At 61.0% G+C, this 20665-nt stretch overlaps 1 protein-coding gene across 3 annotated transcripts in view; it reads right to left on the reverse strand.

The window, feature by feature from the left end:
• SDK1 (sidekick cell adhesion molecule 1) overlaps positions 1 to 20665 on the reverse strand; it is a 451634-nt gene that overhangs the window by 38937 nt on the left and 392032 nt on the right. For all 3 annotated transcript variants that reach the window (XM_064478731.1, XM_064478730.1, XM_064478729.1), the window contains 4 exons: positions 20558 to 20628; positions 13793 to 13928; positions 12693 to 12752; positions 10755 to 10856 (listed from right to left, as the gene is read on the reverse strand). In XM_064478731.1, coding sequence (XP_064334801.1) covers positions 10755 to 10856; positions 12693 to 12752; positions 13793 to 13928; positions 20558 to 20628 — 369 coding nt within the window. The remainder of the gene's footprint in view (positions 1 to 10754; positions 10857 to 12692; positions 12753 to 13792; positions 13929 to 20557; positions 20629 to 20665) is intronic.

Here is a 20665-nt window from a genome sequence, read left to right on the forward strand (position 1 = left end):
GGAATTTTAACAGCCACATTAATAATCCAAAACATAAATAAAGTTAATGTCTTTGTATGTTTGCCATCGGCAACTCCATCGCAAAATTACTGTCGTACAATTAAAACGCGAAAGCAAAATTGAGCGCAGCCATTACCCTGGTGGGCGGTGGGGAGCGTCTGTGTGTGGTCCCCTCGACCCCCAGGGCTTCCTGCTCAAGGGCGCGGCCAATCCCAGGGCCCATGACGCTCGGTGGGAGAGAGACATGCTCGGGGTGCAAGTGTCCACGGGAACCTGCGTGTCCACGAGCTCCCAGTGGCCCCCAGAATTCGGGGACCCTGGGCCTCTACACTGGGGTCAACACATGCTGGGCAAAGCCCCCTGGCCCCGTCCTGGGCAGCTGAGCCACACGTGCTGCTGTCCCCGCCCCCAATCTCCTGCGGCACCTCGTCTTTCTGCCGTAAATGTACTGCAGCTGACACAGACGTCTTTGATGAAAACACAGCAGGGAAAACAGCAACCACAGAGGTTCGGTCCTGAGAGCCCCTGGGCCTCCACCCCCACAGGAGGGCTGACCTGCGGGGAGGGCCTCTGTTCACAGCCCCGGACGCAGTTCTTGCTTGCTATGGAGCCTGTTCGGTTTGGAAACCGCAGGAGCGTCTGAGGAATCGTGGCCTTCCTGTTCTCCCACCTTGGTGCTGGTGGTGTACGGCCAACACAGTATTGGCTCAGGATGCTTTTGTAAAATGTGTGAAATTAGTTTAAAAGAGCACGTGAGCCCAGTGGTCCCTGGTGTTTGCTGATGTGCGGACGGACGGCCTGCGGCCGGCGCTGGGAGCTAGGCTGCGGGGTTAGGGTCAGAGCGGGGGTTCTGTCTGGCGTCTCAGGTCCAGGCAGACAATGCTGGGACACAGCTGTCATCCGTGGGCCTCGGGGGCCGCTCCTGCCACCTTGGAGGTGGGCCTGCGAAGGCAATGACAGAGAGACTTCTGGGACCTCCAGAGGCTCTCTGCACCTGATGGCGGTAGTGAATTCCAGAGATTTCTGGAAACTTCTGGGATGCTGGCTGAGTGCTCGGGGAGGCCCTGCAGAGCTGGGTGCTGTGGGCTGGATGCTGGTGGGCCAGTCCCACAGAGCAGCGAGGGCCGCTTTGTCCAGCCCACTCAACCCCAGGGCAGGCTCGCTGCCCCTGACACAGCCATCAGGCACCAGTGAATCCAGAAGCAGTCACCAGGACACGGTGTCTGCCCCGTCTATGTGTAAACCTGCTGGGGGTGGCGGTGCTGGCTCATGGCCCCCTATGTCCGTGTCCCCCAGAAGCCACGTGGTGGTCCTGAGCCGCAGCCCCTCAGACACCAGCCTTTCAGAACCTCTGAGACAGGTGAGGCAGCTGGACAGACACCAGAGCACTCGACCCACGGACGGGCGGGAAGCAAGACTGCAGAGGCATTTGGTAAACAGTGGAACCTGGGAGAACATAGAAATTTCTGTGCCATAGGAACTGTCCCATCCGTGGGAATGACCCTTCACAAAACACCCCTACCTGCCTTGGGAGGGCCGCCCACCCGCCCTGTGGCCAGTCCCTCCCAAGGGAGGGCTACCGTCCCCCCTCTGACTCAGGTTTGGATGATGACAGGGGAGCAGTAGTGGCACGTGGGCCGCTTCCCAGCAGAAGCTTCTGGAGTGTTCCGTGGCCCCTACCACCACCACCAGACCAGCGGGTCAGTCTGCATCGGGGAGAGACGACGGCAGGGGGCATGGGAGACGGAGCTGACCCTGACGGACAGGAACGCGAGAGAGAAAACACCCGGCTGGTGTTTAAGCCACTGAGACCCGGGGCTGATTTGTCACAGTGTAATTTTGCTGAAATTGTCCTAAATCTCAGCCAGGCCCTCGGCACAGCACTGGGGGCTGGGGGGCAGATACAAGGCAAATTTAACAGGGGAGACGGGCCACAGGAATCAGGGGTCAAGGGAGAGTGAGGTGAGGACGGGCTCGAAGGGTCACGAGAGCTCAGCTCTGGCCGAGGGACGCGCGCTCCTCCCTGGAAAACGACACCCAGGCGGCTCTCGAGTCACGGGGAGGGCGCGCCGTGCGACCAGGGGCTCGGGGACAAGCGCGCGTGGGAGGCGGGAAGGGAGGGGCGGGAGTGGACAGGGGAGCCGGGTCCCAGCAGACAGGTGGGCGCGGAGCCACCGAGGCCCCGCCGGGCGCCCGCCGGCGCTGGACCGGGCCAGCCCACGCTGGGTCTTCACTTCCGCCTTTTGTAACCAGCGGTTCATTATTTGGGCAGAGCACGTTTTTAACCGATAGTTTGAGGATTGTTACTAATGCTTTACTAGAATGAAATAAGTATTTCTTTAAATGATTTTTAAAAGATGATACATCATTGGTTCACTTTAATCACATCAACGTTTCTCAGGTGTTGGCACTTTCCTACCTCCTGTCAAAGCAAGTAGGAGACAGAATTCTCAACGTGATTTACCTTCTCAGCAGACTATGCAACACATCTGTTCCCCTAAGCAGGGACACCTGCGGGAGGGGACTCTGGGTCAGGTGAGGTGCAGCCCCGGGCCCCTCGATACAGAAGGGGGTTGGCATGGCTAAGCGCTGCAGGACGAGCAGGACTCGGTGAGGGAAAGGAGGGGGCGGAATCCCAAGGGAACGGGAAGGAGCCACATCCGAGCAGGTGCACAGCCCCCCCAGAAGAAAGCAGGCGATCACTGCCACCACCAAACAGGAGGGCCCAGGCCGGGTCACTCAGGATGGCCAGGTGGCTGCGAGCCCCCCCTGCAGGAACTTCGGGTCCCAAAGGCACATTTCCGTTGATGTTACAAAGTAGCTTTTAATGAAGATTATGACAGACAAAGGTGAGACCACGCTGATAAGCCCGCGATGAACGTGCGTCACCCTCTCTCAGCCTAAAGCCCCCATCTCTCCAGAAGCCGCCAGGACTCCTGAAGACGCAGCATCTGGTGCAGCAGCTGCTGGAACCCGCCGGCCCATCAGGGGGATGCGAACACGCCGACGACGGGCTCGCTCACCCTCACAACCCGGGAGGTGGGCACCATCACTGCCCCACGACACAGTGGGGAGACTAAGGCCCAGGGAGACCGAGGAACCGACCCAAGGGCTCACAGCAGGGGTGTGGGTCCAGGCTCCCACAGCCCCAGGCTGCCTGGCTGTGAGCCCTCCCTCCCTCCCAGCAGACCCAGGGCGGGGCACGGCGGGAAAATTCAGTCCCGGGCCTCTGGTCCCTGGAGCAGCCTCCTCAGACCAGCGGCCTCTCACCCCTGCCGCCATCCCCTCCTCCGAGCTCCAGCCCCTCTCCTTGCCTCGCACCCCTCACTGCAGAGCCAGAACCAAAAAAAAGACTCCAAGGAAGCATAACAAGAAAAATCAGGAAACTGGTCACAAAAATGATTTTCCAGAAAATCAATGCTATGTACTCCTGGCTCTAGAAACCACAGCTACAAGGCCGCAGTAAAAGCTGGACGGGGAGTTTGGGATCTGGGCTCAGCCTGCGGGATGCGGGACTTGGTTCAATCTCCCTGAGCTCCGGTCTGTAAAACTGGAGACAATAGCAGACTTAGAGGGCTTCTGAGACGAAGCGGAAGGGGTCCTGTGAGGCAGAGCACGGCCCCGGCAGGCGTCCTGCTCCAAGGCCAACCCCAAGGTGACCTCACTTCCAGCGACTCGCCCGAGGGGGGGTGGGGCACGGCTCTCAGGTGGACTCCGTCCGTGTAGAGACAAGGTGTCACCGTGTGCCGACACATGTAAGTGTCCGTCCCCCGTCACGGTTCCCTGTGAACTGAGAGCAGCCCAGGTGTGTCACCATGGATGCTGGAGACGGCTCCAGGGACCCCGCCCGGTACTCGCACCCTCGGCCAACCCTCCTCCAAGGGGGGGCTGCGCACGCGACCTGCCTCTGACAAGCAGGGTGGGCGGACGCAGTGGTGGCAGCGCTGCAGGGAGGCGACGGGAGCCCGAGCCCCCAGTCCTCGCTGGTGCCCCTGCTGGCACCCCTGCCCCTCTCTCCAGCTCTGACCCATGGAGAGGCCGCCACCCACAACCGCCAGTGCACTGCAGGCCTGGATTCGCGGCCCACAGATGCTGAGAGGTAACAGCACGTGTGGCCCGAGCAGCCGCACGAGGGTGATTCCTTACGCAGCAGCAGACAGCTAACACACCCCAACGGGTGCGAGCTCCTCCAGGAAGGGCGCCCAGCCCAGGCCCAGCCTGCACGCTCGGGGCTTCCAGAGGCTGGATTTGCTGCAGCCTCTGCCGAAAATGCTGGATTTTGAGGTGCTCCACCGAGAACCCTCTGTGAAGGTCCACATGTGTTCTTCACCAGCCCAGGCCCAGCGGTGGGCTCGGCCCCACGAGTGAGCACAGGAGAACCGAGGTAAGCTCCCGGCCTTCTTACTGGGAGCTGCGCTGGCCGAGTCACAGGGCTGCAGGGCAGTCAGGAGCGTGTGTGGCTCTGGCCCCGGTGCCGGCAGCGCAGGGCAGGGCGCTTGCTTATGGGTGTGGAGAGAACGAGGGGTGCTCGGGGCCAGGACTGGGCACAGCGAGGCACAGCAGTGGGCAGGCTGCCTCCCCGTCTGGTCTGACACGGCAGCTGCCACCTGAGGCCGCTGAGTACCAGACGCTGCGTTTTAAAAACAGTGGTTTCAAGAGGAAAGGAGGTGGAGGCCAGAGAGCTTCCGACTCATGAGAACTGGCGTATTCTTCCTACAGCTGTTTCCACGATACAGGTCACTGCTGAACAAATCTGCCACTTGGTTTCACCCAGCAATGGCATTTTGAGCTTCTTTCTGTTGCAAGAACTCAACTCTGCCTTTGTATGTTAGTGAATGGGCATCTCAATAAAACTTTATTCGTAAAAGCTGGCACTGGCTGGGTTTGGCCGAGGGCTGGTTTGGAACCCTGCTCGACGAAGGCTTTCATGGTCAACCCACTGATTCCCCACATCTTTGAGCCCTGTGTCTCCATTCGGATGCCGATTCCGGAGGGGCCTTACTCTTTAAGAGACAGACAGCTGCCTCAGATGAAGTGGCCACACAGGTGTGTCCCGGGGCCCCTGACCAGACGCGCATTCCTGGAGAACCTTCTGGAAGCCTCTGTGCTGGCCTTCTCACCTGTAAAGAGGGGTTAACCTCAAGCCCTGCACTGCTTGGATGCGGCGAGTCTGTGAACCAAGACAAGGGAAGTGCCCGTGGGGCGGGGTCTCCCCCAAGGCCTGCTCCGGGCCTCTGCTCAGACCCCGGGGCGCTCCCGACAGCCCTTGGGGTGGAGCGTCAGGGTTGAAGAAAGACGAGGCCTGGAGTAGGTCCTGATGACACATGGGTCTGAATGGCGGCACCCAGGACGCAGGGTCTGGTCACCCTGCGAAGTCCAGCCCCACTCCTGTCCACCGTGAGCCCAGTAACACGCAGAAGGTCCCGCCCTACACAGCTGGACCTGGATGGCCTCGGCCCCTCCGAGGCCCCACGTGAGGTCATCTGCCCTCTGCCCAAGGGTAGGACTGGGGTCTCCTCGCATTCAGGGGCCCAGCGGGCGCCAAGCAATGGGAGGGGCTGCTCAGCGGAGAGGACTCAATCCCCGGCCAGCAGATACACCGCAGGGCTCTGGAGAGTCTGGCCAAGGACTCAGACTCCGGGTTGTGTGATGTTTGGGACTGCTTCCAAATAAAGCACTGGAGTATTCTCCATGACCTTCCTGCGCTGATGGAAATGAGACTATTAATAACGTCACTTACCCACCAACATTTCCTGGGCTCCCGTGTCTGCCAGGAAGGACAGTAACCCAGCATAGGAAGCCCGTGGGCGTGGGAGCAGAGCCTGGGTTTGGGGGACCGGACGGCGCTCACTGTGGCCTGAACAACTCAGGGTGGGTCTGGAGAGTGGCCAGAGAAGATGCTGGGGGCAGGATGGGCAGGGCCGGAGGGGCCCATGGGCTGGTCTTGGGAACACATTTTCTTTTTCCCCACTCCAGACATGAGGGGCACTGAGGGGTGGAAACAGAAAGTGATGGGATGAGATTCGGGGTCAGGAAGGATCACTTCAGTGGGGGTGTTTGGGATGGGGTGGAGATGGTGGCTCCAGAGGTTTCTATGAGTCCCTGCTGGAGGGGACTGGGGTTCAGCTCACACTTGTGGGGTGGTCCCTGACCCCCCGCCCCAGTGTTAATGAGGCCCTATCGGGGTGTCCCCTTCCCCCTCCCGCCCCTGCTCAGCACTGCCGCCCCCACTGTGCTTGCAGAGCGCTTTAAAACCAACATGGGTGCTTGGCCCGGCTGCCTCATTCCCCATGTGGGCCTCATTGAGCCGGTGTCCTCATTGTCCTGGGATGACGGGTGCAGGAGAGAGCCTGGAGGAGGCCAAAGGGGCCTGGACAGTGTCCTGTCATTCTCCCAAGCTCTGCATCTGCTCTCCCTCCTCTGCCCCGCTGCCCTGGGTCAGGCCCTGGGGATGCCCCCTGCCGGTGGCTCACAGAGTGTGTGCTGTGGGAGCAGGACCAGGGAGGCCGGGGCATCAGGGCAAAGCATCAGAGGAGGCAGCCTCACAGTCCCACCCCAGCGGCTGTGCCCACACGTGCCAGCCAGCACTGGGCAGGAGTGCTCCTGGCGGCACAGGCAGGGCTCCACATCCATATCTGCATGCAGCACTGCCGGCTGGCCCGCAGGCGACGCTGGCCGCCGGGACAGTAGGAACCTACCTGCGGTTCCCATAACTTCACGGCCTGGGTTCTACGAGGGCTTCCCTGCAGACCCCCAGGAACGGGGCCCCAGAGCTGCGGGAAGGGAAGCCTTGCTGGTTTCTCTCTGACGAGTGCCATTCACTCTGCATCCACTCATGGTCTCAGGGTGGCTCTGAAACCCTCTGCTTTCACTTGCGGCTCCAGGACCAGCCCGCTCATCACCGAGGCTGGGGGCCGGAGGGGCTAACGCTGCAGGCAGCTGGTTGATGGTGCTCATTCCAGCCAACGGCGGTTTAAACTTGGATACCTGCGGGACAGGAAGGCCCGCAGCCCCAAGCCAGCGTTCAGTTCTTTTGAAAACAGCAAACCAATAGTTTCAAGACATTTTTCTGTCTTCCAAAGCAATGCAAACACCAAAAGCAACCCAGATGCCACTCTGAAGGGACTGGAGAATCATAGATACTGAGCTCCCGTGTCTGCCCGTTTTCCCTTGGGGAAAGTCGTGGAGCCAAAGGTCGATGTTTGGATGCTCCGCTGCTGAGCTGAACTCTCAGCAGTGTGTCTCGCTGGACACAGAACAGGTCCCGGCTCCCTCTGTCGGGGCCCGAGAAAGCGCTTCCTCCTGCTGGACCGCGTTTAGCGTGCCCCCGTGACTGGCGGACCTCAGCCCCGGACTCTGATCGGGGACGAGCTGTTGGACGACCTGGGCTCACAGAACAACCACAAGGAAACTGCGGGGAGTGACTGACAAACAATGAGCAGGACGTGCACCAAGGCACCCACCGACGCCAGCGAGAGACGCAGGAGGCAGGCCAGTCCCCGGGGAGGACGCACCTGCAGGGCGGAGACAGCGAGGGCTCCTGCGCCAGCTTAGAGTTGAACACACTTTCGTGAAAGTCCCAGCAGAATTAGCTTCTGTGAGAATTTGCCAAAATGAGTGTAAAGTTCATAGAATGGCTGAGAAACTTTAGGGGAACAAATGGGATGAGCGTTACTAAGTACGGAGAATGTGTAATACAGGGATGTAAATGCGGGATCTGGTGGTCCCCGGGCGGCGGTAAAGACGGTGGTGGAACTCAGACCCGACTGCATACAGGAATTTAAAACATGATGAAGATCTATCACAAAGAAACAGTCATCCAGCAGATGACTTGGGAAGGGAACGTCTCTGGAAGCAATCTGTTCCAAAGGTCACTTTATAGCAGGTACCCAAATAAAGTCCAGATGGATTGGACAGTTTAAGGGAAAAAGTGAAACCATGAAAGTTCAGAAGATTCTGTACGAACCTTTGCTGGCTTCCTCAGGGGGAAGCAGAGGTGCAGCAGATCTGAGTTTAAAGCCAATAAAATTAGCGACTAACAAGAGAAAAGGGAAAACCAGGTGCCACAAACGGGACCAAGTGTGATGTCCCCAAGATCTAAGGAGGTCTTGTGGATCAAGTCAAAAATCCCTGAGAAAGATCATCGCGAACAATCACAGGCGTTTAACCACAGAGTAGTAACTTAAAAGCTCCTATGTTGAAACAAAAATGAGATAACTTTTCACCTAACACCTGAGGAAAGGTTTAAAAGTGGAGGGGAGAGGAAGACCCCGTGAGACCCACATTCTGGCCACTGCTGGGCAGGTGTCAGCGTGTGTAAGGTTTCCAGAAGTACAAAACGTTTACGTCCTTTGAACCAGGATTTCTGCCTCTGGCGTTGTAGCCTAAGGACAGCATCAGAGGGGTTATCAACGATTCGTAACAGTGTCTGCCGTAGCTTCACTGACCACGGCGAAGCCCAGCCCAAGTGTCAGGTGGCGACTCCACAGCTGATGGTGTGCAGCACCGGTTCACGACAGAGCTGGTTTATGACGTTTCTCCGCCTCCTGGGACCTGTCCACCGGCCTCATCCACTGGACTGCCTGGCCTTGGCCCCTCACTCATGGCGGGGAGCCCCCCTGCCCTCTCTCACAGCCCCTCACACAAGCACGCGATGTGCCAGATACACACGTAACCAGGGTGAAACCACGAGTCTCAGCCCTCACTTTGAACCAGTTCACAACTCCCACCCCCGCCACTTCCAGTCCCAGGAGGAGACCACGGATGCCAGGATTGGTGACCCCAGACCTTGATGCAAAGGGCGAGTGTGGATAAGCCCCCGGAGGCGGAGGCTGGGAGGCTGGCGGTACCCACACCCTCCCCACCCTTGGGTGAGACGGGTAGAGCTTTCTCTTCTTTCTGGGGGTTATAAAGGGCCCAGGAGGCGAGACGACGAGAGACCTGGCAGGGGTGAATCACTGTGGGGGTGATGTCACTGGAGGAGGTGGGGAGAGGGACTCTGTGGGGAGGGGAGGGGGCTGCCAGCGTCCTGCGTCAGGGCCAGGGCCCCCCTGGGGCTCAGCCTCCGGTGAAAAATACCTGCTCCGTCCATGTGGACAGCAGCTCTACTCACAAAACCCGAAGGTGGAAACAACCCAAGTGTCCAGCAGGTGAACAGACAAAAGGAGGTGTCTGCACAGGGTGGGATGCTATCCCTCGGGGAGGAATGAAGTCTGACACCTGCCCCAGCACGGAGGGACCTCGGGAGCACCCCGGGTGAGAGAGGCCAGCCACTAAAGGACAAACACGGTACCGTTCACGTCCGTGAAGTGCCCAGAATAGGCCAATTGGTAGAGACAGTAAGTAAATGAGAAGCTGCAGGGGATGGGGAGTGGGGGCTGCTTCCGGGCGGGCTCCTGTCCAGGGGGACAAGGGAGCCTCGGCTGCACACCCGAAAATGATGAGGACAGCGGATGTCACGTTGACTGTATTTCACACACCACAGGACAAACATCCAACCAAATCCAGAACCAGAGCCCAGAGCTGGCCACAAGCCCACAGTCGCCTGGCTGGCCGGACGCGGCCCCTCCTCCTACTTGGTCTCCCACCCAGGCACCAGTCCTTCTCCCTGGATGTCCGTCCTGGCCCCTGGGACTACCTCCCTGTCCAGCGTGCCCAGCCCCTGGATGCTGGCTCCCGACCCCGGAGCGCAGGCTAACGGGCGGGCAGTTCCCGCCTCGTGGATCCCATCGGCGTGACTGCCCCTACTGGTGACCAGCCAGGGCCCAGCGCAGCCGCTCTTACAGATGGTGCGTGCTGCATCCCCTCCCCCTCCACATTACCCCTCTGCCTCCGGGGGCCCTCTGGCCAGGCCCAGCCCCTTCTGGAACACCAGGCCCCCACCCGCCTGCTCCAGGTGACCCACGCCCCGGGGCAGGTTCCTGTGTAAAGAGAGGCCAAGGTGACCCCCATTCCTCCCCTGATTCTCATTTGGTTTATCCTCGCCGATGTGAAAACACTGCCCGTTTCAGAGAAATCTTGCTAAGCTAGACGCTCACTGCTGCTGATTGGGTTATGCAAATAGCCTCTCCAAACTGCAAAAGGTCACCTGTGTGTTTCTGGCCCAGTGACCAGAACCTCCGTCCTCCTACAAGCCTGGGTCTGTGTCCTCAGCGGACCTGAGCAGAAACCCAGGCTGATGGCCAGACACAGAAGATACCATGGTCAGCGGGGCAGGCGATGCCCTTGCTCCGAGGAGGCCAGGTGGGGTGGGGTGTGCAAAGGCACACTCTGACCTCAACATACACCACGACGTCTCCCTGTGAGCTAGCCCCGCAGAAGGGACGGTCCTTGAAGCAAACCCAGGGCACAAATAAGGATCCATGCGGCTTTCCGAGACCCGGGATGGAGCTGTTACAGGAGGTCAGGCTGACTCGGTGCTGAAGACGCTGCCCAGGCCCAGGCAGGGACGGCAGGTGACACAGTACGAGCACCCCCTTGTTCCCGCACACCCAGATTCCATGGGGGTGACAGCACCCACCCCCACCACCAAGTCCTGGTGAACACGCGGCTCCCGGCGTCACCCAGCCCTGTCTCAACAACAAGAGTGGATTGCTCTCTCCGGCCCTCGGGACACCCCAGCCCTCGGCCCCGCCCTCCGCCCAGCAGTGACCCAGAGCCCCTGCCCCACCGGCCACGTGCTCTTCGACGAGGGGGGCGGGGCGGCCACCTGGCACCGAAGCCTGGGGCTGTGGGGTGGAGCCGCCGGTGCTTACCAGCCTCGCCGACAAAGACCTCCAAGGGCGCGCTGGCCGGGCTCTCGCCGACGATGTTGTAGGCGGTCATGAGCACCTCGTAGCGCCGGTACTTCTTCAGATCTGCGGGGCGACAGCAGGGGTCAGCTGGCCCAGGGCTGCCACCCTCTCCTAGGAAGCTCCCTCCGGGAGCCACCCCGAGGGGACGCAGGGGGAAGTCGGCCAGGGGCCGGCCGCGCCCACGGCCATCTGCGGGGGCGACGCTGCGGGGCCGAGACCACCCCTCTGCGCTCGGGGGAAGGGCGGCAGAAGTGCCTCCTCTCAGGGAAGGAAGCTGGGTGACAGAACCCGGGCTGGGCTTGCCTTTTGGTTCAGAACCTTCCCTAGAAGTAAGGACAGATGGACTAAGACCCTGGCATTTAAGCACAAATGTCGGCAAACCACGGCCTTTGAGCTTTAGGGCCGCGTCCCGGGAAGAAAGGGCGGGGGGTCCAGGCACATCGCCAGGGCGGGCCCAGCACCAGCGCCGGGCCGGTCGGCGTGGCGAGAGCAGCTGACCTTTAAGCCAAGACATTCTGGAAGGTTCTCCCAGCAGCGGGGCTCTCCCGAGGCCCTACGTGCGTCCTGCCACCATTGCTTCACGGAAAGGCGGGCGAGGCTCGCCCACGTGGCTGAGCTGTGCTGCCACACGAACAGCCTTGTCGGCACGGCCTCGGCGCCGGGACCCATGTGGCCGCGTGTCCTCCGAGGAGGAGGGCTGCCGGAGTCAGTGGAGGCCCACCCCGGGGGCACGGCCGCCCCTCCCCAGCCCTGTGCCTCAGGACCCCAGACTGGAAGGCCTGGACAGAGACCCCGGGAGGGAGCCCTCATCCCTGGGGCTGGGTTTGCGCTTAACCCTTCCCCCTGCTTCCCAGGGAGCTCAGGTCCGGGAGCAGCCGGCCCAGGAGGGACCAGCAGAGACGAGGACGTGCCAGGGGGTGAGGGGACAGGGGAGCAGGAGCCCGAGCCCGTGATGAACGGAGAAAGCAGACGGAACAGCTCGGGTGAACTGCCCTGGCCGCCAAGCCCGGGGGCGGAGGGGACGAAACAGGATGGCGCTGGCAGCCCTGGCGAGTGCCTGCACCCAGCCCCCCACCATTTACCCACTTTCTAATCTAGCGACAGTCTCTGCACCGAACTGAACCGCCCTGGGGGCCCTTAGCCTTGCACTTGGTCGCTGAAACCCATCCCCAGCCAGGAATCCATGGGGGAGCAGCGTGGTTTGGCTGAAGATGAAGGGAGGACAGACGGATAAATAAACGGGGGGTGGGCACAGTGGGTGCCCTCGGGCCTGAGCAGGAAGGACGTCCCGACACCTGCTGCAGCAGGGTGGTCCTTGAAGTGAAATGAGCCAGACACAGAGAGACAAACTGTGAGGTCCACTTGTGTGGGGTCCCTGGAGGGGTCACACCCACAGGGACAGACAGCAGAGGCTGGGGGCCCAGGGCTGGCGGAGGGGGACTCAGTGTTTTGAGGGGCAGAGTCTCCATCTGGGAAGATGGGAACACTCTGGAGGTGGACGGGGCTGACGGCTGCACGACACTGTGAACGTGCTTGGCGCTCCTTGACGCACACTGACGACTGGTTAAGATGGTAAATGTCACGTCTGTTTTACCACAACAGAAGAACGGGCTACAAAAATAAGCCGGAGGGGCCCGAGGGGAGACCTGCCTAGTGTGACCTTCCTTCTGCCCCAAACTCAAGGCCCCGCTGGGGGTGAATGCCCCCCACCCCCGTTTCTGGAAGTTCTTTCTTAGCTCCATGGTGGTTCTGGCATGTTGTGGAGCAGCGTTTGAGAGGGGGGTTCCACAAGTCAGAGCCATTAATCTAAGCCGGTTTTCACTGGGCCCACTGCGAGGCCAGGGCGCTGGCCCGGCCCGTTCCCGGCCAGGCGGCTCCGGTGGACGGCGCTGCACTTACGTGTTAATTCGTACATCGTTAACGTGGAGCTGCTGTTCACGGTCTTGAAGCTGCTCTGGGCTGTCAGGGGCAAGCAGAGCAGAAAGGCGGTCAGCACGCAGAGCACGGTTATAGCAATGACAAGCCGCAGAAATGAGGGCGCCGCTCCACGGCCCACGCGGCGGCCACCACATGCCACTCCCGGAGCTGCGCCAGCCTGGCATCCCGGCCCGCGAGTGGAGGGCGAGTGCTCACCCTCCGTTTAAACGGATGGAATTAGTATCTGGCACCATGTAGCATAAAGCAGCACCGGAGAAGGCAGGAGACTGGCTTCTCCAGGGGCAACGACTTCGCAGGTGCGGCTCTCAGCCTACCTGTGCTCACGTAAGAGCAGAAGAGGTGGGCGAACCACAGCCAGAGAGCTCTGGTGACAGCTGGACCGAGCCAACCACATCCTCTTATTTCACTGATGTGATTTTGCTACAAAGCCCAGGGAGACACTCCCTGTCTGGCCATTGGGAAGGGACACCGGGGTTATGCCAAGAGAAGGCAACAACGGAGCCGTGCCCTCCTCCTGGTGTGGGGCTGGGCCAGTGCCAAGATGCAGCCTGGAGGCCCCAAAGGGGGACGGGAGTGAACACAAGGAGGCGCCCCTCTGCACGTGTGACCCTCATGGAGACACGAGGACTGGGGCTCCCAAGGCCCCCGAGCAGGCCAGGGACAGAGCCTCCTAATGTGATGGGAGGTGGTGGCCTCCCTGGCCCCTCCCACCTGGACCCCAGCCCCTCCCACCCGGACCGCAGCCCCTCCCACCCGGACCCCAGCCCCTCCCACCCGGACCGCAGCACGCAGGTGTCAAGGAGCCGAAGTATTTTCTCTGACACCGTTTGGGGGACCCAGGGAAGGAGACGCCGCCTAGCCTCCTCCCGAGCGAGGAGGAGGGCCGAGCGGCAGCCTGCCCGCAAGCTCCAGGAGCTGCCTCGACCAGAGGCTGTCGGAAGGACCGTCAGAGCCTAAGCCAGGAGGCGGCTGCCCCCAGGCCCCGGGGAACGGAGTCAGGGTGGTGAGGGGGAGCTCCCTGCCGACCGGCACCTGTCCGGAGCCGGGGCGGGGGGGCTCACCTGTGAGCTCGGCCCGCAGCGCGGAGGGGCTTTTGAGCGTCTTGGCCTCGGAGGCTGCGGCCGCCTCGTACTCCAGCTCCCGGTAGTAGATCCTGTAGCCCTGCAGGAGGCCGTTCAGGCTCTCGTCCCGCGGGGGCTGCAAAGACACCACAGTCAGGGGGCCCCGCTGCAGGTGCGGCCAACTGTGTCGGAGGAAGTGGCTGATTCAGACCCAGGGCTCTCAGTCGTTTACGAGAAAATAGACAAGAGTCCCACGGACGGAGAGGAAGGCAGGGACTCGGGTACAGAGCCAGGCTGCAGGGCCACCTCCTCAGAGCCAAGCTCCCTGGTGCCTGCGTGTGGGGACACAGGCATCCCATCCCCGTCCAGCCCAAAGACCCGCGCCCCAGAGCCGAGGCCGGAGGCCTGGCCCAGGCCACAGCAGGGCGAGGAAGCGGCCCATTCCCGGGAAACCCGGAAGCCTCGGGACCGCACACGTGGCCTGGTTCTGCATCGCCCACCGGCCGGCCCACTCATCCCTTCAGCCCCTGTCCCTCCATCCCCCCAGGCCCCTCACTGACCCCTCCACCGGCCAGGTCACCCCACCCTGCCCGACTCAGATGCGGGGCTGGGGCCCGTGGCCCGCCCTCCCCGGCGGTGGGTCAGGTGCTCAGTTGACTCTAGAACCCCACGGAACATGGGTGACGGGGAGCTCGGAGAGAGGCTCAGACAGGGCGAGAAGAGGAGCCGGGCGTGCGGGACTCGGGCGGGACCTGAGCAAACCACAGACACGGGGGCGGCAGCTCGTCAGGCAGGCCTGGCCTCTTCTTTTCCTCCAGCTGGTTTCTTCCCATAAGTAAGTTTGGGGAGGGCGTTTCCATCAAGGTGCGCCATCTGTCACTAGGAGAAAGGCTGTCCCGTTCCACACGGAATCCCAGTAAGGCCACAGAGCTGACCCGGGTGCTGGGGCTCCAGGCGCTGGTCTCTCCTCTGGGATCCTCAGGGAAGGAGGATCAACCTCCCAAACTGTGACCAAGATGGACGAAGAGCATGCCCATGACCCCTGGGGGGGTCGCGAAGCCTTGCCCGGGGACAGGGACACAGGCTGGATCCCGTGACCCACATCACCACTGTCCGAGTGGCGCCCCTCAGTGCACACTGCCCTGGTCCCTCAGTGGTGGCCACAGCTCTGTGCAGCAAAGCCCCGCCACTGAACGGTGTCCCCCAGAAGATACGCTGACATCCTAACCCTGGCACCTGTGGATGTGACTGTATCTGGAAACGGGCTTCTTGCAGAGTCTAGTCAAGTCAGGAGGAGGTCCCTCAGGAGTCGGGAGGGCCCTGAGGCAGTGACCGTGTCCTCTTTGGAGGGCAACTTCATTTTCTTTATCAAAGTCTTTAATGCACTTGCCTTTTAATCCAGCAATGACACATCTAGAAAGCTACCCTACGTAAACGATCGCATGTGAGCCGTCCTGCGTCCTACAGACACAGCCGGGGCTCCCGAGACCGCGAAACGCCAAAACCAATCACCTCTGGGTCTTTTCAGTGACACAGATGCCATTAGGATGATGACAGAGCTGCCTTCATGCTTGAAGGGCACTGACAGCAAATTGCCTGCAAACATAATCGCAGACTTTGGACTCATGAACACCAGTCAGATTCTATGACAGTTAATTCACACTGGGACCTAAATGTTCAACATCACGGATCCGTGAGGACAACGTGAGCTTTAAGACACAACAGAGAATCTAGCAATGATTTGTCAGATGCCGAGATTATAAAAGGATCCAAATATTCTTACAAGATGAGGGAAGTCTGGACACAGGGGCACATGGGGAGAAGGCCACATGAAGGAACGGCAGAGGCTGGAGGGACGGGTCAACAAGTCAAGGAGCGCCAAGGAGCACCAAGGAGCGCCGCGGCCGCCAGAAGCTGGGGAAAGGCAGGGAGGGTCCTTCCTTGTGTCTTCAGAGTCAGTTGGCGCCTTGATCTTGGACTTCCCGCCTTCAGAGCTGGGAGAGAATAAACCTGTGGTTCTAAGCGGCCCAGTTTGTGGTGACCTGTCACCGCCGGACGGTCCAGGACGCTGACTCACTCTGCCATCCCAGCTCTCTCTCTTCAGTTCTCAGCACCCAGACTCAGGCACACGTGGGTGTGGCTGTTCAGAGAGGTCCGTTCTCTTTGAATTGTTGCTACTCACAACCCAAAAAGTCAGAAAGCAAACAGATGTGGACACTGCAGGACCCCTTGCTCTCCAAACTGTCCAACAGAAGAGCCCATCAGCCAGGAGGCAGGAGCGCTGCCGTGGGCCGTGCGCCCTCACGTGTCCCGGGGCAGCACCCGTGCCGTGGTCACGGTGTTTCCAACAACGCGAGCTGCCCGCACGCGAGCCGCGTCCGGGGCACAGCAGTGAGGGCTGCCGCGGCCCCTGACCTCCCAGGACACTTCCCGAGGCCCGTGTGATGCCCCCGCCCCTGCCACGAGAAGCATGGGGCGCACGTCATCTCCCCACGGGACACAGACCAGTGCGCCTGAAGAACTGGGGCAGACTGGCCATGTCCACATGTGTCCCTCTTGTCACAGGAGCCCAGCAAATCCACATCAGAGGGCATTCCTCTTGGCCAGGGGCATCAGACCCCAGCGTGTGAGTGCAGGGGCAGAGAGCCACCCAGGACGGCCAGGTCTGAGTCGCTGATGGCCCCCACAGCATGTCACAGGTGCCGGGCCAGCCTCTGCCCACTGGGGCCAGCTCCCCACGCTCCCGGGCACTGGGATGCCTCGGCTGCAGACCCTCCCGCGGGTGCAGGGAGAGCTGTGTCTGGGGGCAGGACTGTTACCTGGGACAAGCGGTTCTTTGCCCCCTACCCCAGGCTTTCTTAGCTGCCACTGCAGCACAGACAACCCCAGGGGGTGGCACTGCCTCTAGTCCTTTCCATTTTGGCTCCAGCTACCTTTGCAGAACCCAGGGGCTCCTTCTGGACTCAGAGCATCCAGTTAAACCTGAATCTCAAAAATCACCATCAGTCTGACACATTAACTGGGCACGGGCATGCCTCGCTTTACTGCGCTTCCAGATGCTGCGTTTTCACAAACTGAAGGTCTGCGGCAGCCCTGCCTCCAGCAAGCCTGTCAGTGCCGTTCTCCCCACAGCATTTGCTCACGTTGTGTCTCCGTGTCACGTCTTGGTAATTCACACATTCAAAGCTTCTCCTTATTGTGTTTGTTATGGTGATCTGTGATCTGTGATCTGTGATGTCACTACTGTGACTCTCTGAAGGCTCAGGTTTATGGTTAGCATTTTCTAGCGATTAAGGAATTTTCATTAAAGTGGATACGTTGTTTCTTGGGACACACCACTGCACCTTAATAGACCACAGTAATGTGTAAACATAACTTTAATTCACTGAGAAATCAAAAAAGCCATGTGGCTCGCTCTACTGCCAGGTTCTCCTTGCTGTGGGCTGGAACTGGACCCCCAGCGTTTCTGAGGTATGACCGTCAACCACGCTCCCTCCCTGTTTCCTGAGTGCCTGCCACCTGCCACCCACAGGTCGCCGCACTGTCACAGAGCTGCTGACACAAAAGGGAAGGTGGGCCTCGCAGACCAGGGTGCAGCCGGGATGGGGGTGGGTGCGGGCAGGTGACCGGCAGAGCACGCGGGGCCCCGGGACCTGGCACGTTCTTCCAGTCCCCTGAGTCTGAACCATGACTGTAACCACTTTCTCCAGCAGAGCCCTCCACCCTCCTGCCCAACAGGTCCCCAGACTGACCAGTGAGCTGGGAACTCGGGGGCTGAGTGGCTTCAGGAAGGGAGGGGAGAACACGTGTGAAGCCGGGAGGCCTGGCTGGGGCGGGGGTGCTGGGGAGGCAGGAGGCTCTGTTCCGTGTGGTTTTCATTTTATTCCATTTTGCCCTTTTCTGATGGACAAAGCCTGAGTGTTGGAGATGCTGGGCAGTCCCTGCGAGGGTCCACTGCCCGGTGTCCTGGGCGGGCCATCCGGTCACTTCCTCCCCAGCCCGCCGGCCTCTGGGCCCCGGTCCCCAACGGTGCCCGGCCTCCACGGCGGCACGGTGTCAGGGCCTTCACTTCCACCGGGATGTTGCTGACATGGTCTGTTTTCAGACCCGTCCCTTTAGAGTTCATGGAACTGTTTTCAGACGGGCGTTTAGGGCTTTTCTCCTGAACCGCCCTCCCCTGTTTGACAGTTGCTTCCACGTGGTAAAGGTAGATGTCGCTCAGCACTTACTACTAACTGGAGGGAGAGGCAGGGTGGGAGCTGGTGACCCAGACGGAGACAGAACTCGTGTGTGTGTGTGTGTGTGTGTGTGGCGGGGGACACAATGCGCTCTCAGCCGCGTCTGCTCACGAGGACATGCTGCCACCTCAGCTCCAGTCCTGGTTTACAGCTATAGCTACAGCTGAGACAAAACCCTTATCCCGGCGGGCACCCTTCAAACGGCCGCCACAGCATTGCAGCAGAAAGTGATTTCACTCCCACAGTGGGTGGAAAAGCTGGAGGAGTCTACGTGCAAGCCCTGAGCGCTGCCTGCCCAGGGAAGGCGCTCATCTCGCGCCCGGGCAGCCAGACCCACACCCATAGCTGAGACACGGGTCTGCTGGACTCCAGCGCCGTCCCAGGGACCCGCCTGCTTCCCGCGGACCGTGCCAGCGGAAGATGGGAAACGGAAGTGCCTGAGACCTCAAACTTCCCCTGTGGATGATTCCCACCTCCCACCAGAGGCCCTGATGGAAGCCTGGGGTGCAGAGGCCTAACGGGCCTCGGATCAGCGATCTCACAGCGACCTCAGGGGTCACCGTCGACCTCCTGTTTTCACAGAGGACGAGCCGGGGGCCAGAGAGGCCTCTGGGGTTCAGAGTCACACCACAGCACGCTGGGGTCTGCAGACCAGGTCTGGCCCCTGGCGCTCCTGGGGCAGAGAGGCGCTTGGGCTGCGGCTCCCCGAGGCAGCGGGTGGAGGCCCCGGCTGATGTGTCCTGGGTTCCCATCCAGTCCCGAGCGCTCCAGTGAGGCCAGAAACTGCAAAATATCACTGTGGTGAATTCCCAGTTCACCAGGAGGACATTTGGAAATGTCTTTTGATCACCTTCAAAGGTTCCCATCACCTCTGAGAAGCTGTCCCTTAGCGACGAGAAGAGGCGAGCGGCCCAGGATGACTCAGTCGCCTCTCGAAGGAGACTCCGCCCTCTGAACTGAAGCCCCGTCGGCCCAGACCCCGTGCCCCATGCTGGGACGCGTGGCGGGTCATGCTAGGTCGCCCACGTGGCGTTGCCACTTTCACACCTCAAACCTGTCAGATTCCACGTGACTCCACCTCGCACTTCCCCGTGCCACCAACTTGCAGGGGAAGCGGGGCAGCAGGAACGTGCGCGAGTCTGTGGTCGCCGCCCAGCCGTTTAGGGGGCATGTTGCTTTTTCCAGCTCTCAGCCCTGTCTCCTGGCTCCAGCGTCCTTCCCGGTTACCTTCAGGCCACCCCTCGGCCCGGCTCCAGCGCGGGGCGTCCAGCACGCTCTGCCTCCCGGGCCTGCAGGCTAAGGCACTGCCACCCCAGGACCGTCCCCTCCTGGGCCCTGAGGAGTGTTCCACTGGGGACAAGTTCCCGAGAGCCTCCTCCGGGTTTCCTGGCGTCCCTGCCCCTTTACGTGCCTCCCTCTCTCCCTGTGCCAGCCCAGCCACTGGCCGAGACAGGCCCTCTCCCTTCTCCACAGCCACATCCAGGCCACCATTCACCCTCGGTTTCCTGCTCCGCCTGGGACCTCCAAAACCGTCTCCTTCCTCCTCTGATTCCGGACGTGACGCTGACGTTGTCTGGACGACACCACGACCCTGGAGGAGACCCTCATGCCCACACAGACCACTCTCAGGAGCCCCAGCCCGCAGCGGTCACTCCGAGGCAGCCCTCAGCTCGCCGTGGCTCTGAACCCGGACCACAGCGCCCGCCCTCCCCACGGCCCGCTGGCTGTGGGCACCGCCCCCGCCCCCGAGAGCAGCCCCATCCTGGACTTAGGAACGTCCCTGTTGGCCAGAAGCTGGGACCGGGCTCTCATCACTGCCCTGGGCCCCCACCCATCAGTCTGTGTGCTGGCCTGGCGCAGCTCCACCCGGCTCCTGCAACCAGCCTGCAGGCCGGCCGGACGCCCTCCCCAGCTCCCAGCAGCGCCTCTTGACTGGGCAGCCTTCCTTGGTTGGTTCGGCCCCTCTGTTATTTCCGTCCCCAGTGCACCTTGCTGTTAGCAGAAGTGACCTGGAACTGGAAATAAGGCCAAGAGAGGGCCGCGTGTCCCTTCGCGCCCTGTCAGAGCACTGCCGTCGGCCCGCGGGTGCTTGATTATTTAGGACACGGTGCCTTGGTTGGACTGGAGACTTGGAATTGACAGAAGACACATGTGATTCTGTTGATATTTTGTCTGGTTGCAGATAATTTCTGTAGAAATGACAGTCCTGTAGGACGTGAGCCAGTCTTGCCCTGGGAGCCTTGCCCCATGTGCGCTGTCCCCTGGCCTGGCACGGGCAGCCCCTCTGGTGCTCTGGGCGCCCTCCTTGCCCACCTGCAGGTCCCTCCTAATTCTGGTTGTCACGAAGGTCACGCTCGTCCCATTGTGGATGTTACACTGGACACCACCTCCCCGCACGGTGTGCCAACCCGCCCGGGGTGTCCCCTCTGTCCCCTCTCACCCCCGACACGGGGCCCAGCAGGTGCCAGCCGACCACACTGTGCAAAGTTGGGGTTTTACAAAAGCTGGTGGGAGTCCCAGGCCTTACCTGCCACTGGATCAGCACAGACGAGGTGGTGTGTGGGGTCACGGAGATAAAACTTGGAGGCTCTCCCGGAACTGAAATCCAAGGAAGAAGAAAGCAAGGCTTAGATGG

Source organism: Camelus dromedarius, chromosome 24 (genome assembly GCF_036321535.1).
Source record: "Camelus dromedarius isolate mCamDro1 chromosome 24, mCamDro1.pat, whole genome shotgun sequence".
Classification (NCBI taxonomy): Eukaryota; Metazoa; Chordata; class Mammalia; order Artiodactyla; family Camelidae; genus Camelus; species Camelus dromedarius.